At 39.8% G+C, this 14,834-nt stretch overlaps 1 protein-coding gene across 2 annotated transcripts; it reads left to right on the top strand.

Annotated features, from left to right (window-relative positions):
* The first annotated feature begins 2,711 nt into the window (after positions 1 to 2,711).
* Positions 2,712 to 14,714, top strand: LOC130553893 (TSC22 domain family protein 2-like). Of its 2 annotated transcripts, XM_057333110.1 has the most exons (4): positions 2,712 to 4,920; positions 11,058 to 11,132; positions 12,338 to 12,389; positions 12,538 to 14,714. In XM_057333110.1, exons 1-4 carry the CDS (start codon positions 3,299 to 3,301, stop codon positions 12,856 to 12,858), a joined length of 2,070 nt encoding a protein of 689 aa, XP_057189093.1. In that variant the 5' UTR covers positions 2,712 to 3,298; the 3' UTR covers positions 12,859 to 14,714. The 2 variants fall into 2 exon arrangements, with proteins under 2 accessions (XP_057189093.1, XP_057189094.1); XM_057333111.1 differs by lacking the exon at positions 11,058 to 11,132 and having other exon boundaries at positions 2,713 to 4,920; positions 12,538 to 14,712.
* Positions 14,715 to 14,834: the final 120 nt, after the last annotated feature.

Below are 14,834 nucleotides of genomic sequence, written 5' to 3' on the forward strand. Positions count from 1 at the left end.
TTACATTTAGTCATTTAGCAGACGCTTTTATCAAAAGCGACTTACAGAGAGTTCAGGGAGCAATAAGCGATATGTCATACAAGAGCAATAATACTTGCTTCGCAACATACTGAAAACGAATTACTTTTCTTAAGCTATAAACCAGATGAATAAATATGTAAACAACATTAATTTTTTAACAACTACATGAACTTAAATTGACAATCGACTTCCAGTATACCACATTAGCATGTAAAGAATGTCTGGAGCTGGTTGATTGATCATTTGTTCTTCTGTTCTTGTACCTTTAAATGTGGTCACTTTTCATGTTACTGTACCTGTGCTGGTTTTAGTCTCTGGTCCTGGTGTTTTGATTGATGTAGTTGGGATGCGGGTGGATGAACTTGTTCTGCACAGAGTGGTTCCTATGGTAGGTTTCATTGTCTTTCCTGCATCTATTGCTTTCATTGCCCTTTTAGCCCAGTTCTCATCTGGATCCCAACAAAGTGTTTTATCTTTTCTGCTGTGGAATCTGCACATGTGAAAGTTTTGTTAGTGTTAACGTCTTGGACACATTTCACTGTATGCAAGAAACAGAATGTCATCAACTTGACCTGAGTCACTGGAAAGTGTTGTTTTATAATTTTAGTCACAGTTAGAGTGATTGCTAGCATATTATGGTAAGGTTTTGGCCACACTGTAGTTTTTCAAGGCTCAAGTCAGAAAAACTGAAAAAATTAAGCATAGATATTTGGCATAGAGAACAAGACAGACCTTCCAAGTCTGTTTTACCTGTCTAGCATGACAAAAACTTATACCAAGGATATATCAAATAAAAAACGGACATTTGAACTGGATCAATGTGGATGTTTTGGCCTCCCATCCAGATTAGAACAATAGGTACTAATACAAAGTTACTAGTTCCAACAAAAGCCATACCTGTTGAGAGAAAGAAAGGGTTAGTTTTTTTTCTCCTGTAGATTTCTCCTACATACAACATTAGGAAAATTACACCTTTCCTGTCCGCGCATGCTATGCAAGTCCTAGTCCAGGCTCTTGTCCTGTCCAGACTGGACTATTGCAATGCATTACTGGCTGGACTTCCAGCTTGCACAACCAGACCTCTACAGATGATCCAGAATGCAGCGGCAAGAGTGGTCTTCAATGAACCGAAGAGAGCACACATCACTCCTCTCTTCATTAAGTTACATTGGCTCCCTATAGTCTCTCGCATCAAATTCAAAGCTCTGCTCTTGGCATACAAGACCACCACTGGTTCGGCACCCCCATATCTTCACTCGCTAATAAAGACTCATGTATCCGCCAGATCTCTACGCTCTACAAACGATCGACGTCTTGTAGTGCCATCCCAAAAAGGGAGAAAATCATTCTCACATACCTTCTCTTGATCTGTTCCACATTTGTGGAATGATCTCCCCACTGCTACAAGATCAGCAGATTCTGTAGACATCTTTAAGAATCGGCTGAAAACATTTCTCTTCCGTCAGCACCTGACCGATTAGTTCTGATTTCTATCTCTTGTATACTCTTTCTATCCTTTAAAAAAAACGTTGCTTTGTATACTGTAGTAGGCTATATGAGACCAGTTTTACTGCGCTAATGCTTTTTGTTGTCCTTATGTTGTTCCAATTGCTTCCATGGTTTACCTCATTTGTAAGTCGCTTTGGATAAAAAAATAATCTTGAATTGAGTGACTAAGAAAAAGGTAAACCTTAATTCAAGATTATTTTTCTTACCCCATTGGCAGATTTTTTTGCTTGTTTTAAGCACAAATTCACTGAAATTTCATATTTTTTATTAAAAACAAGACTTATTTTCTTAGGTCATTTTGCTCATCAAGAAAATGCATCTTGATTCAAGAATTTGTAGACATTTTTACTGGAAAACAAGAAAAAAAGACTAAGTAAGAAAGTCATTTTTTGCAGTGTGCAATTGCCCCCCCCACTGGTCATGCGTCATATTCTGCCACTACCGCTTCTGTACTACATGTACATACAAGGTAAAATGCGGCCACAAGTGACAATCTACAAACGTAGCCTTTCCAAAACACATAAAACCCAACATGCCAAATTCATTACCTTCTTTCTTTTTTTACACACACAAAAACTGCAACTGCTGGTCCTAATCTCACTTTAATCTCACTATTCTCATTAAAGAGAAAAATAAATTAACAATATATCTAGGATTGAATAACAAGATACCAATTTACCACTGCAAAATAACCTTGCAGAAAGTATTCATGTCGTTTCATACAAATTTGACAATATAAGAAACTACAGTAATACTGACATTAAATGATTATTTTGCATTTTGTTGTCTATATTGATACAATTTTATTGCTTTATCTTTTTATCTGAAATGTGTCAAAGATGCTATACGTCAATACACTTTTTTGAAATAAACAAATGTCTCTACTCAGCCAATATAAAGCAGTGACATGCACTTTCCTTTGACATTTTTTAAATAAAAAATGTCAAAGGAAAAAATTTTTAAATAAAAAATGTCAAGCCTATATAATAATTTAAATTGTGTTTTTAAAAGACGTTTTCCTATATGAATTGTGTACACTGCAGTTTAATATGTTGATGCATTTTTACTCAGATTTAAACAAACGCATGTTATTTAGTCTTTTTTGACTACTGAATAAAGGAAGGTTGACCCAATTTACGCTGCTACACTAGTCTTCGGCGTATTCACGATCCATTTACGCGCCAAGCCTGTTGCGCTCATTTCCCAGCATGCATCGCGAATTGTTATAGCCATCTTGTCGGGAGGTGAAATTTTTAGATTTTCTTTTTTCGTCTACCAGTTAGTTAGCCCATAACGTTAATTCCTGATCTTTTTTTAAAACAGTTTGTCCGTAACGTGTACCCAGTTCTTTAAACGCCGAGTGTGGTGACACAATAGACAGCGCCCAAAAGCGCTTTACAGGATGTGTTTCATACTTATTTGTAGGGAGAGAAGTGAGAGGCAGCAGGGGGAGTGAACCTGAATCTACGACAGCGGCCTTAAACGCACCGACTGTCTGTCTGTGCCTCGACCGAGCTCCGTTGACCATAACTCAAGGATACGTTAATAATCGGGACGTCGTGTTTTTACACAGCTCGTGGAGGTTTGTTTTCGTCCGCCGTTGACGCCTCGAAAATGCAACAGGAGAGAAGAGGAAGACGGATGACGTACGCTCTTTGGGCAAAACTGTGAAATTTGGGTCCGGTGCCGCACTAATCTGCTGTTTTGTGACAAACAGATAGTTCACCGCGTCTTTAAGGACTCTTGGTGTCATTAAAAGCTTTTAGCCATGTCTAAGATGCCGGCGAAAAAGAAGAGTTGCTTTCAGATCACGAGTGTGACTCAGGCTCAAGTCGCGGCTAACAGCGCGACCGACGACACCGAAAGCCTGGACGACCCGGATGAGTCCCGGACAGAGGATGTGTCCTCCGAAATATTTGATATGTCCAGGACTGACTATGAGCCCGAGGTATGTGACAGGAGCTCTTCTGAGGAGACCTTGAACAATGTGTGCGAAACGGAGGGGCAGTTGCACACTGTCGCCCCGCTTAACGGGGGGTTGGGTGTGCGTAACGCGCTTTCAGTGGGTCATCAGGGCGCAGGAGGCGCTCAGGCCATTGGTGTTCAACAGTCTGTCACGTCTCAGCCAGCACAAGTCACAAATTCATCAAGCTCGACTACTATAGCCAGCTGCACTTCACGCTTCAGAGTCATTAAACTTGACCATGGCTCCGGAGAGCCCTTCAGGAGAGGTCGGTGGACCTGCACGGAGTATTACGAGAAAGATCAGGAGGGCTCTGTGACGAGCAGGACTGTGGATAGTATAAGGCACGCCAATGTGACAGAGCCGGGAGCTGATAGAGACAGCGGATTGGGAGCTACGGTTGGCTCTGTAATGGCTCAGGTGGGAGTGTCTGGTCAGGGTCCTGATGCAAGTTATGAAGGGTCACCTTTTACCAGTCCACCGTATTGTCTTGAACCACACAGCTTCAGCGTTGCCCCGCAGCAGGTAACAGCGTCAGCGTCTCCAGAATCCTTCAATAATAAGTCGGTGCCCGCGTCTGTTCAGCAGCAGGTGCAGGGCGGCTCTCATGTGGCTGTCCCTCAGAGTGTTCAGCCGCCTGTTCACGATGGCTCTCAAATTCAGAAATCTCCCAGCATGCCTCCTCCTCAAGTACAGTCGCTGCTTTATCAATCCCAGCAGCAGCTGCCTATGTCGCATCACCTGCAAACCCAGCCTGCTTTTATATCAGTCAGTCAGCCTGACTATGGGCAGCAGCAAATGCCAATTACAATCACCCAGACCCACCCTGGGTCCAGCCTTTCCGTCGGACATGTCGTCAATCAGGGGCCGTCGCCCGTCCAGACCCCAGCCACAGGAGGAATGCAGGTTCTGGGTGTAGAAATGTCAGGCATCCTGTTAGCGAACCAGTCGCTGTCATCTGTGCCAAACCTATTACAGCATCCTGGCATGGGGCCGTTGAGCAGCATTGCACCCATGCCACCAGGAACATCTGTTCAGCAGCAACAATACCAAGCCCCGGGAGTAATACATGGTTTGCCTGTGGCCCCGCAAAGTAACCAGAGCATGCCCACAGTACCAGTGACGATCAGCAGCGTGCCAGCTCCTGCAGGGCCAACGTTACCCAGCCTTAATACCCCTACACACAACCAGCTATCCCAGGTTCCCCGGAATGGGACAGCAGTGGGCATGAGCACCCCAGGGATGCCCAGCAGCAGCTTCGGTCAGGCAGATGAGAGCCGGAGGATGTCTGACGCTTCTGCACAGATTCCTGCTGTTCAAAATAAAGACGTGGTGAAGCGCTCAATCACAGAAAGCCTGCAGCTGCCCAATCCAGCTGTAAACAGTCTTTTTGGAATATCCATTCCCATTGATGGGGATGATGACAGGTGAGGTGACAATTGATATTGTGAATGATTTTGTGGTGATTTGCCTAAACTTGTGCTCTCATGCAAGGTTCCCACGGTCATGAAGTACCAGAGAATTTAGTAATTGTTATTATTAGAAGATAGTATAGTAAACATTTTTGCATTTTACACAAACATTAAGTTCAATACATTAAAACATATAAAAATCCTTAGGAAGTAATGAGTGATAGACATTTTAATTCAAAAGTTGAGGGTGTACCCTGCTTCTCTTTTTGTCTTAAGTTTTATTACTTACCGAATGATTCTTGGCTCAAGTAAATTGCAATTATTGTTTATTATTATGTTGGAAAAAAGTGTTATCACACTTTTATTTTAAATCATGTTATGAAAAGTATTTTTTCACATAATGATTGTCTCTAGTGGTACTTTGGCCTGGTAAATTTTCGTACTGTGTTCTTTGCATTTATGGACTCCAAAAATCTCAGCTATGCATGCTGGGGATCGTGTCTTGTGAACACAATGATGCATGTGTTGCATGTTTGGTTGTTCTCATTTGGCCAGAAAGAAATCTGCTATGCTAATATATGTTGTGATATTGTTTTAATAGTTTGTTTACATTTGACTCAGTTGTTATATGACATTTCATTAAGAGTTTGCATGTTTCTAACATTTCAGAGGAAGTTGTTTTAATGTGCATTGTTTATTAATATTTTGAGAAGTGTGTACTAGTTTGGCAGTCTTTGAAAACCTAAAACGCTGTTCTTGTTTGCTTCCGGTTGGCACGAGTGCAGCAGATTAACAGTAACTATAAAACACTTTCTCAATTGAAAAGCGACAGTGCATATCTGGTGACACAGTTTCAGTTGAGAAGTGTCACTGCATGGCTTCCTCTTAGATGCTCAACTTTCAGTTCCAGCGTTGCAAGTTGTGCATGATACATGAATTGCTTGGTATGCCCAAGAGGAAATGGTGAACTGTCAAGTGCTTGTAATGATTCTGTGGCTTTAACTTATGTACACTGCACCTCTTGAAGTATAGGCTGAGTAGGCAGCAGTCGTAAGACTCAAGGGATGGATGTCAGCATGTTGCCTCTTACATGCCGCTGAGCCTGGGGTATAGACGCTTGTCACTAACTGGTGACACCTTTTGTAGCTGATAGGAAGGGGGTGTCTTTGATAGCAGAGTCCTATCACGCAGTTAACAGTAGACCTTCCCCTGTGTTTCACTTCAGAAGATAAGGTTCACAGTTCAAAACATTTCTTCTTTAATGCTCGTTTAAATGACCAATATGACCACTTCCCGTTTATAAGTCTTAAACACTTTACTTTTTTTACTCATTAGGTTACCTTCTTTATTTATAAGAGCGTCTTTGGCCATCTGACAGGGAGTTGTTCAGATAGTGTCGAGTGATTTTCTTGAGGCAGCATTCCTGTTCTGTAACTTGAGATTTTTTGGGGGTTGTGGATGGATGCCATGCATCTTCCTTTATGGACTACTTGCATGTAGCCTCGTGACGTACTTCCGACTTGAAATCGTACGGCTCACTAGGTTCCAGGTATGTGTATTTACAATGGGCCGTTGCTTCCTGTGAAACCTAGGAAACCTTTACGTACATACATTATCAGCGACATAAGAAGAAATATTCTAAACATAACTAGGTACATAATCTTCAAAAGATCTGAGAAAGTAATGGCTGGTGAACGTGAACGATAGCGTTTTACTGTTTCTCCTCACGTACAGCTCAGTTGCAGACATTTAACCACCGAACGCAAATCACAGAAGGCTGAAGGAGACTAACAGGGAATCATAGCAGCACTGTTTGAATTAAATAACTACAGACTTCAAATACTGCCGGGTGTTCATTCGTGAGAGAACACAGACCTGACGAACACACGCAACACGTTTTTATTAAATGTTTGGATCACTATGTTGTGTCGGTTTTTTTTATTGACAAATGTAATGCTATAAGTAAATGCATTTTTTTTTGTCAATAGCTATAGGCCTATGTAAAAACTGTAGTTATAACGTTTAAGGATAAATGCTACAACATTTTGCGCAATTAATGTATTTATTTGGCATTAAATCTGCTCTATGCACATTGCTATTATAAAATACTCATATTTTTAAATACTTTCCAATGTGAATGAACGGCTGATTAATTAAAAAAAACACATAGAACATTTCACAATCATTGTATGGTGTTATTTTATTGTCATTAAAATGTATGAAATATAATTTTATATAATATAAAATATACCATGATTTGATCTCCACATGTAGATACGCTTAACACTGTTACTGGAAATGACTGAGCCGCATCGTGGAGAATGCGGAAGACTTCATGCAAGTAGTCCATTCCGACACAAGCTCTGTAAAAGTATTTCAAAATTGTTCACCTAGCAGTCTCTGTTGCTTACCTACATTTTGTTGCTTAACGCAGATTTTACCACATTTTGTTATACTTTATACTGTAGTATTATTACAGTCTAGTGTGTTTTTCTGATAGCATTTAAGCTTTTGGTTTAAGTCTGGTGTAATACAGTTATTTCATTTAAATCAGAAGGAATTTGATGCAGTACAATAAATACTGGGAAAAAATTGTAGACAAGGCAACATTTCCACAAAATAGGTATTCGTCAGGCTGTAATGTAGGCCTATAAATGCTTTAAAGTGATAGTTCAACTTCACACAAAAATGACAATTCTGTCCTCATTTACTTGCCCTCTTGTCATTTTAAGCCTTCATGACTTGCTTTCTTCCGCAGAACACAAAAGAAGATATTTTGAAGAAAGTTAACCGAACAGCACTGGCCCCATTCACTTCTATTGTATGGACGCAAAACCAATGCAAGTGAATGGGGTCCATTTAACAACATTCTTCAAAATATCTTCTTTTGTTTTCTGCAGAAGAAAGAATGTCATACAGGTTTGAAATGACAAGAGGTTGAGTAAATGATGACAGAATTTTTATTTTTGGGTGAACCATCACTAATATTGAATATTTTAATTTGATAATTATATTTTTGTAATATTTCGCTTTGCATTGAAGGGGATAGTTTTCTTACATTATGGTGATTTCAACACAAAATCGTGATAAACAACATATACGCCAGGTCTAAGGTTACAAAATAACACCTTCTGGGGCACAGGGATATTTTTGACATTGTAAATCTGTGGATTATAAGTGTAACATCTGAAATTGTTTTATGTGAATTAGCTCATTGTGAAACATGAGATAAATTTTTGCCCCATCTGGTTATTAGAATGCATAACCGCTTCTTTTTTTCTCATTTTGTATGAAATAATGTATCAACAGCCTCCAGACGACCAGTTATGTAATACAAGTATGATGTGATCATAAGCATAAAATGAAATGATAAGCTTGCCTTCCGGTGACATTACATATTGAGATAAGAGCTCCGCTTTCAGCGCTAGCTTAGTTTTGTTTGTCGATCAAAATAATAGTTTGACCTACTTTGCTAGTCTTATGTAAGCACCAGGCATTTGTCAGGTGTCAGATACGTTGTTTCTTTTTTGCAGTTTTGCCTCAATCTCTCAACACCTGTGCGAGTGAGCATGTACCTTCTCACCTAATTTAGCAATGTAATGCCTCGCAGTGCTGTCATACCTGAAAGCTTCTCTGTATTCTGTAAGTTTTCTCTTTCTTTTCGAGTAATAACGCTGACTTCAGCTTACAGAGAAGTACACAACACAGCAAAATCGCCAGTGTTAAAACATGTCAAATTAACTCTCACAGTGTTGTACAGAGCCTCTTAAAGGGAAAGTTCACCCCCCAAAAAAGAAAATTCTATCATCATTTACTCACCCTCTTGTCATTTTAAACCTGTATGATTTACTTTCTTTTAAAAGACCGCTGAACAATTGTGGTACTCATTCACTTCTATTGTATGGACACAAAAAACAATACAAGTCAGTGGGTACCGCCGTTGTTCTGTTACCAACATTCTTAAAAATACCTCTTTTGTGTTCTGCATAAGAAAGTCTGTACAGGGTTGAAATGGCAAAGGGTGTGTAAATGATGACAGCATTTTCATTTTTGGGCGAACTATCCCTTTAATTATTAGTGTTGGCCAGCATTAAAATTTGCATTGCTATTTTGTGATCTGATAATTCTACAAACTTGCTTTTTTTTTACTTAGTAGTGATGCAAATCACAAGTTAGTCAGTTAATATGTGATATTTGTGTATGTGTGTGCTCACTTCTAGTTTAGATGTGTATCTGTAGAAGTAGATGGGAAGTCTAGTGTGACTGGCCTACTTTGCGTAAACACTTACTGTCTTACTGTCTTTGAAATTTCTTGCTTGCATTGTGGCTCACACTGCCTTTCAACACCTTATCTTTCTTTCTATTCAAACTCACAATGCATGTTTTGATGGCAAACCTTATTTGCTCTGATTTACTTCAGAGTTTTAAGCTGTGGTGCAGCAGAGCTCACTAAAGTGCACTACAGACAAAATGTTTGGTGGAAACCCACTGTTATTGACTTGTTATGGTTACTCCAGCTTGGTTACCTTTTTTGAGAGATGTAATGAAATGAAAGCGCTCGTATTAAGCATGCGGGACAGCAATTGCATTTCTCATTGGCTTACAGCGGTTTGATCCTAGCCAGCATAAATAGCTCATAGGTAACATTAACCATATGTTTGAAATCGGCAGAAAATGAACCAGATGTTTATTGTATCCAGATATAATCTAGCATCTCTTGAGGTTACATACATAGTCAGGAAGAATAGAGTCCTTTGGAAGAGTGTGGTTGTGGGGTATCGTCCTGGGATTCTAGGAAAAGCTGTTTGCTCAGAGTCCAGATATTCACACATGCAGTAAATCTACTCCTGTCCCCTCCCATTCCTATATAGAGGGCTTATGAAAGGAGGGTCTAACATCTGTAAGCCCTTCTATCCCAGTATACAGTAGGACATTCTGTACTTTTCCTTGAGGTACAGACCCCAGCGGTAGATGGAGTAAAAATGGAGATAATCATCTGGCTGTCCTTGCTGAAATTGGACTGCAACAACTTTTAAGGGACTTTTTGACTCGTACTAAAGAAATATTATCATGATATCATAACTGTATTGTTACGGGAGAATTGTCCAATAAGGGACTCCATGTTCGATACTACGTCATACGTTCAACTCGTTTTCGGACAAGTTGACCATGTTAAGCTTGAGAAATCAGCACGTATAACAGTGTAAAGAAGTCAGACTGCATGATTACCTCATCTTAAAGGTACTCATACACAACTATTACAAATATTGCAAATATTCATTGATGTCTAAGGGTGTGTTCATATATGCCATGTTTGGTTCAATTGAAACGAACTCTGGTGCGATTGCTCTGTTAGTACGGTTTATTTGTTTAAGTGTGAACGCTGCCACCCAAACCCTGGTGCGCACTAAACAAGCGAACTCTGGCGCGGTTCGATTGAAATATGAACGCAACACGGACCAAAGGCATCGAACCGAACCAAAAACAGGAAGTGATATATACGACCCGAAAATATACGACCCGAAAATCGAGTGATTTGGTAATATAAAAGGAGTGTTTATTAGATCTGTGCTTGTGCATGTAACGGAGGAATTCCTGGCACTGTTTTGAATGCTTTAAACACTTCATGAGGTCTTCGCGAGTTACCGGCTTGCTAAAAATACCCTCATATGCGCAGGCATACACTGAGCATGTGTAACCCATGCAGCACTGTGCACAAAGCACTGTTTTGGACGTCCGGTAAGTTCCGTTTTAAAAATAAATCATAAAAGCTGTCCAATCACGTTGCGACTTTACACGTAAGCTGTTAGCTGTTTTTTTTTAACTTTTTGGGTCAGACCAAAATAACAAAACGAACCGAACTAGAAATAAGAATGCACCCCAAAAGAACCGAACTATAAATATGCACCCTAAGGCAACAGACTACATTAAGACGTTATTTGTTTTAAAGATGTTATTTATTGTACTGTAATAATGCTCGTTGGATGCTACCTAAGATTTTAATGTTTCCCAGAAGACCAGAAATAACAATTTACACTGAATCATCATATGTAGGTCTATATGAATATACCCACTTTTTCCTTCTATTTGTCCTGTATTTTCAAAAAAAACTTTCTCAACTGTTCTATTTCTCTCCACTAAATTGGGTGCAGGAATCCCTCCACAGCTTTCTTCCAAGCTTTCCAGTCTGGCAGTAGGCTGAAGGATTCAAAGATGACCTGTGATAGGTATAGTACTGGGACAGACCCTGGCGTGAACGCTTATTACGTTTGAAGTGTGGCGCATGTGCCAAGCATGGCTTTAAATGCTTACTTGGTGCTCTCCTGCACGCTTATAACAGCATAACGCTAGTGTAAATATAATAACAGCAACTTACTTATATGTAAAGTAATGACAAACATGATGATAAATGCTACTGACAGATCAAAAAATATATATATTTGTCCTCAGAATGGTGCATTTTAAAACCCTTGCTTGTGTTCACTAACAACCAAAAACTAAAAAGCCGGTTTTGAACTACAATAATAATCATCATTAGAATATTTAATTTTTCATCAATATTCTTATCAGTATTTCAGTCTCCTCCCACTTTTGTGACACTTTGATGTGCTTTGATTCTTGATACTAATCTTACTTTCTGACTTTGATGACTCTGCATCTTATTTCTGAAAGGCAAGAATAGAATTACATAAGACAAACGATCGTTTATTTGGCTGGACTGGGCAGCAAACTTTTAGGAGAGCCTTTAAATACCTCTGCTTGAAGTTAACTTCTGCCACCGCTGCGGTTTGGCTATGTTGCAAGACTGGATATAATTTGTCAGTCGAACAAGTTCCCCAACATGTTTCTTTAGGCAAAGATTCTGCTCGAAATAGTCTTTGGTCAGTCTGTGATGTTACACGAGGGATGCGTGTTTATTTTGCTGCTTTGTGTTCTCTGTGAAAGGCGTGTACGTAGCGTATGAAGGTGTGTGAATTACTCGCATTGTTCAGTGACGCGATTGTTTTCCCTAAATTGAAGTTACGGTTTAGTCCGCCCGCTGTGTAAAAAATATGAAATCGATGAAGGTTGCCTCCCCCACACATCACTGTACTCGGCTCCTCTCTAGTGTTGGAGCTGTTTTTGATGGTTTGTCGTTATGAGGGCTAGAGTGGCTCGCGCGCTGCAGTACACGCCTGCGCTCACGCGCTGTCACTCACGCTGCAGGTAATTTTGGCGCGAGTTGTCACGTTCTGTTGCACGATTGACGTTAACTGCGGTGTGCGCGTTGCTGCGCTGTTTGCGAGAGTTTGAAAAGCGATAACGGGAGTGATGAGACATCCAAACACGCAAAATTGTGTTGTTTCTAAAAGTTCGGCTTTTTAAAAATGAATCACACGCAGGTGATGTATGTATTTGAATAAATGTTTAATGTGCTGTTTTTCATTTGCAGTGCCTCTGGAGGGAGTATGGTCGCCATTGACAACAAAATAGAGCAAGCAATGGTGAGTTTATGCATTGGCCATTTAAAATAGCTATACATTTCATAATCAATCAGAGCGTTTTTTTATTATATTAATACATTTATATATTAATAAAGTTGTTGCTATGTTTGATTAAAATGTGATGTCATGTTGTGTTTACGTTACGCAGGATTTAGTAAAAAGCCATCTGATGTACGCTGTGCGGGAGGAGGTGGAGGTGTTGAGGGAGCAGATAAAGGAGCTCTATGAGAGAAACTCTGTTCTGGAGCGGGAAAACGCTGTGCTCAAATCTCTGGCCAACAACGAGCAGCTCTCCCAGCTCACCGTCCAGTCGAGCTCCAACCCCATCAACACTCCCTCCCAGCTCGGGCCAAACCCGGCCCAGCCACCACCTCCCCTAAGCCAACCTCAGCCTTACCTTCAGCTGGATGTCAACCAGACCATGGACTCCCTTCCACGACAATCGCAGCCCAACGTTACCTCCGCTTGAAGCACATCCCCGCTCTTCCTCAGCAGAGAGAAATAAAGCCTCGGCAAATATGTTATTATTACAACAGCAGAAAATCCTTCTTCGCTTCGGAAAGCGTGCATGCTGTCGGCCTTCCTCGTGTCGGGACAGATGACTGAGAGGTGGCTTTTTCTGCTCGGGTACAACGCAAGCAGGCCTGTGGACCACGGTCTTGATTTGGGTCCCGCATGGCCCCATCTCCCTGGGAAAGGTGGAGGATTTGTGGAGGACAAGACTGACCCAGAACGACAGAGTTATTTTTTTAATAAAGAGAATCCAGTCATGAAAGAGGTGTATTTTTTAACATTGCAGTTTTCATGTAAGAAACGAGAGTCTATTTTCAGAGCCACCAAACGTCACATGATTTTGATTCACCAGTCAAGTTAAATTGTACTGTTTGTTATTTATTATAGGGCTGCTATTCTAAGAGAGGAACAATGTCACAGAAGTTGATGGGGTAGAGAGGAACCTTTTCATTAAGTCAATCTGACAATAATTGGTCATAAAACTGAGCGGCAGTCTACAAATCAATGCAACAAACAACAACAAAGTAGTGGTTCAAACACTAAAAGCAAAGTTTCTCAGCAGATAAAGAATGTGAAGGGGCCGAGACCTGGTGTGAATGTATATTTTGTATAGTATAAAGAATATAAAGAGCATAACAAGTTTGTACAGGTTTATGGGAAAAGATCTAAACTGAATCCTCAATGATCTACCCTGATGAAGAAAACTTCACTTCTGTTGCTAGTATGTTGGGAAAGAAGTTGTCAGTTGCCATATTCTCCTACCCCCTACCTTGATGTCTTGTGTTTTTGGGGTCGGGAGGGGGATAAAAAACTGTGAAATTGTTCAACCTACTTTGTAACCAAAGATGCAAAGCTGTGTAATTCATTTTTTTGTTATGCACACTCTTATGTACTTACTTTTTTAAGTGTTCTCCACAACACAACTTTTTGTTGCTTTTAGGCATGTTCTGCATGATCTGTCATCTGTAAATGTCAAACCACTTTCTTACCTCATTTGTAATTGGGCACTCATATTGTAAGTCGTCTGTGAACAGTGTCATTGGGGGCTGGAGATATGGAGATGGTGGTGAGGAGAAAAACACACTAGTGTTAGATGCACTAGCCACAGAAAATGAAGTGAGCCATTTTTTGTTCATTTAAATGGTGTTTGAATTTCTTATGCCAATAGTTTTGTTACATTGCAAATTTTAATGTATTTAAATAAATGCAATATTCAAATTACAGATCTGGTGAGTATATGTTCATTTAGTTTAGAAACATTTAACCATCTGTAATTCTATTATCTGCTTTGAACGCTATTATATATTTTTTTCTTTTCACACTTAGTGTCACAGGTACCACTGTAGGCAGTGACTTTCACACTGAGAAAAGACACATCTACCTGGAGATGTGGGCTACTGTTAAAGGGATAGTTCACCCTAAAACAAGAATTCTGTCACCATACCTACCTTTTGAGTTGTTCCAAATCTGTTTAAATGTCTTTGTTCTGATGAACACAAGGAAAGATATTTGGAAGAATGCTTGTAACCAAACAGTTCTTGGCCACTACTGACTACCATAGTAGGAACATTGGGTCTCATTCACTAAGCACACGTAGGCACAAATTTGTGCGTGAAACCTGCGTACGAACGTTTTCACGAACAAAAAATGATTCACAAACTTTCGTACTAAAATTTATTCTAAATATAAGAGAAAAGATAGGAACAGTTGAAAGCACACGTACGCAAAATCACCAGTCTTTCTTTCCTTTCTCTCAAAGACAAAATGTATGTTTCATCTTAGGATAATAGTTATATACTTTAAAAATTATATATATATATTACTGGAGAGTAATTCATGACAGAATATACATTTTTGGTTTAACTATGCCTTTAATACTAATTTTTGAATGTATATATTCTGGAAAAATGTTTTAGCTATTTAAATCTGTGT

This window comes from Triplophysa rosa, linkage group LG5, assembly GCF_024868665.1.
Source record: "Triplophysa rosa linkage group LG5, Trosa_1v2, whole genome shotgun sequence".
NCBI classification, from domain to species: domain Eukaryota; kingdom Metazoa; phylum Chordata; class Actinopteri; order Cypriniformes; family Nemacheilidae; genus Triplophysa; species Triplophysa rosa.

Bases quoted from the DNA above. Each gene is read 5' to 3' on its own strand.
- LOC130553893 (XM_057333110.1), top strand. From the start codon at position 3,299: ATGTCTAAGATGCCGGCGAAAAAGAAGAGTTGCTTTCAGATCACGAGT. The intron at 4,921-11,057 runs GTGAGGTGACAA...AATTGGGTGCAG, and splicing joins ATTGATGGGGATGATGACAG to GAATCCCTCCACAGCTTTCT. The intron at 11,133-12,337 runs GTATAGTACTGG...TTTCATTTGCAG, and splicing joins TCAAAGATGACCTGTGATAG to TGCCTCTGGAGGGAGTATGG.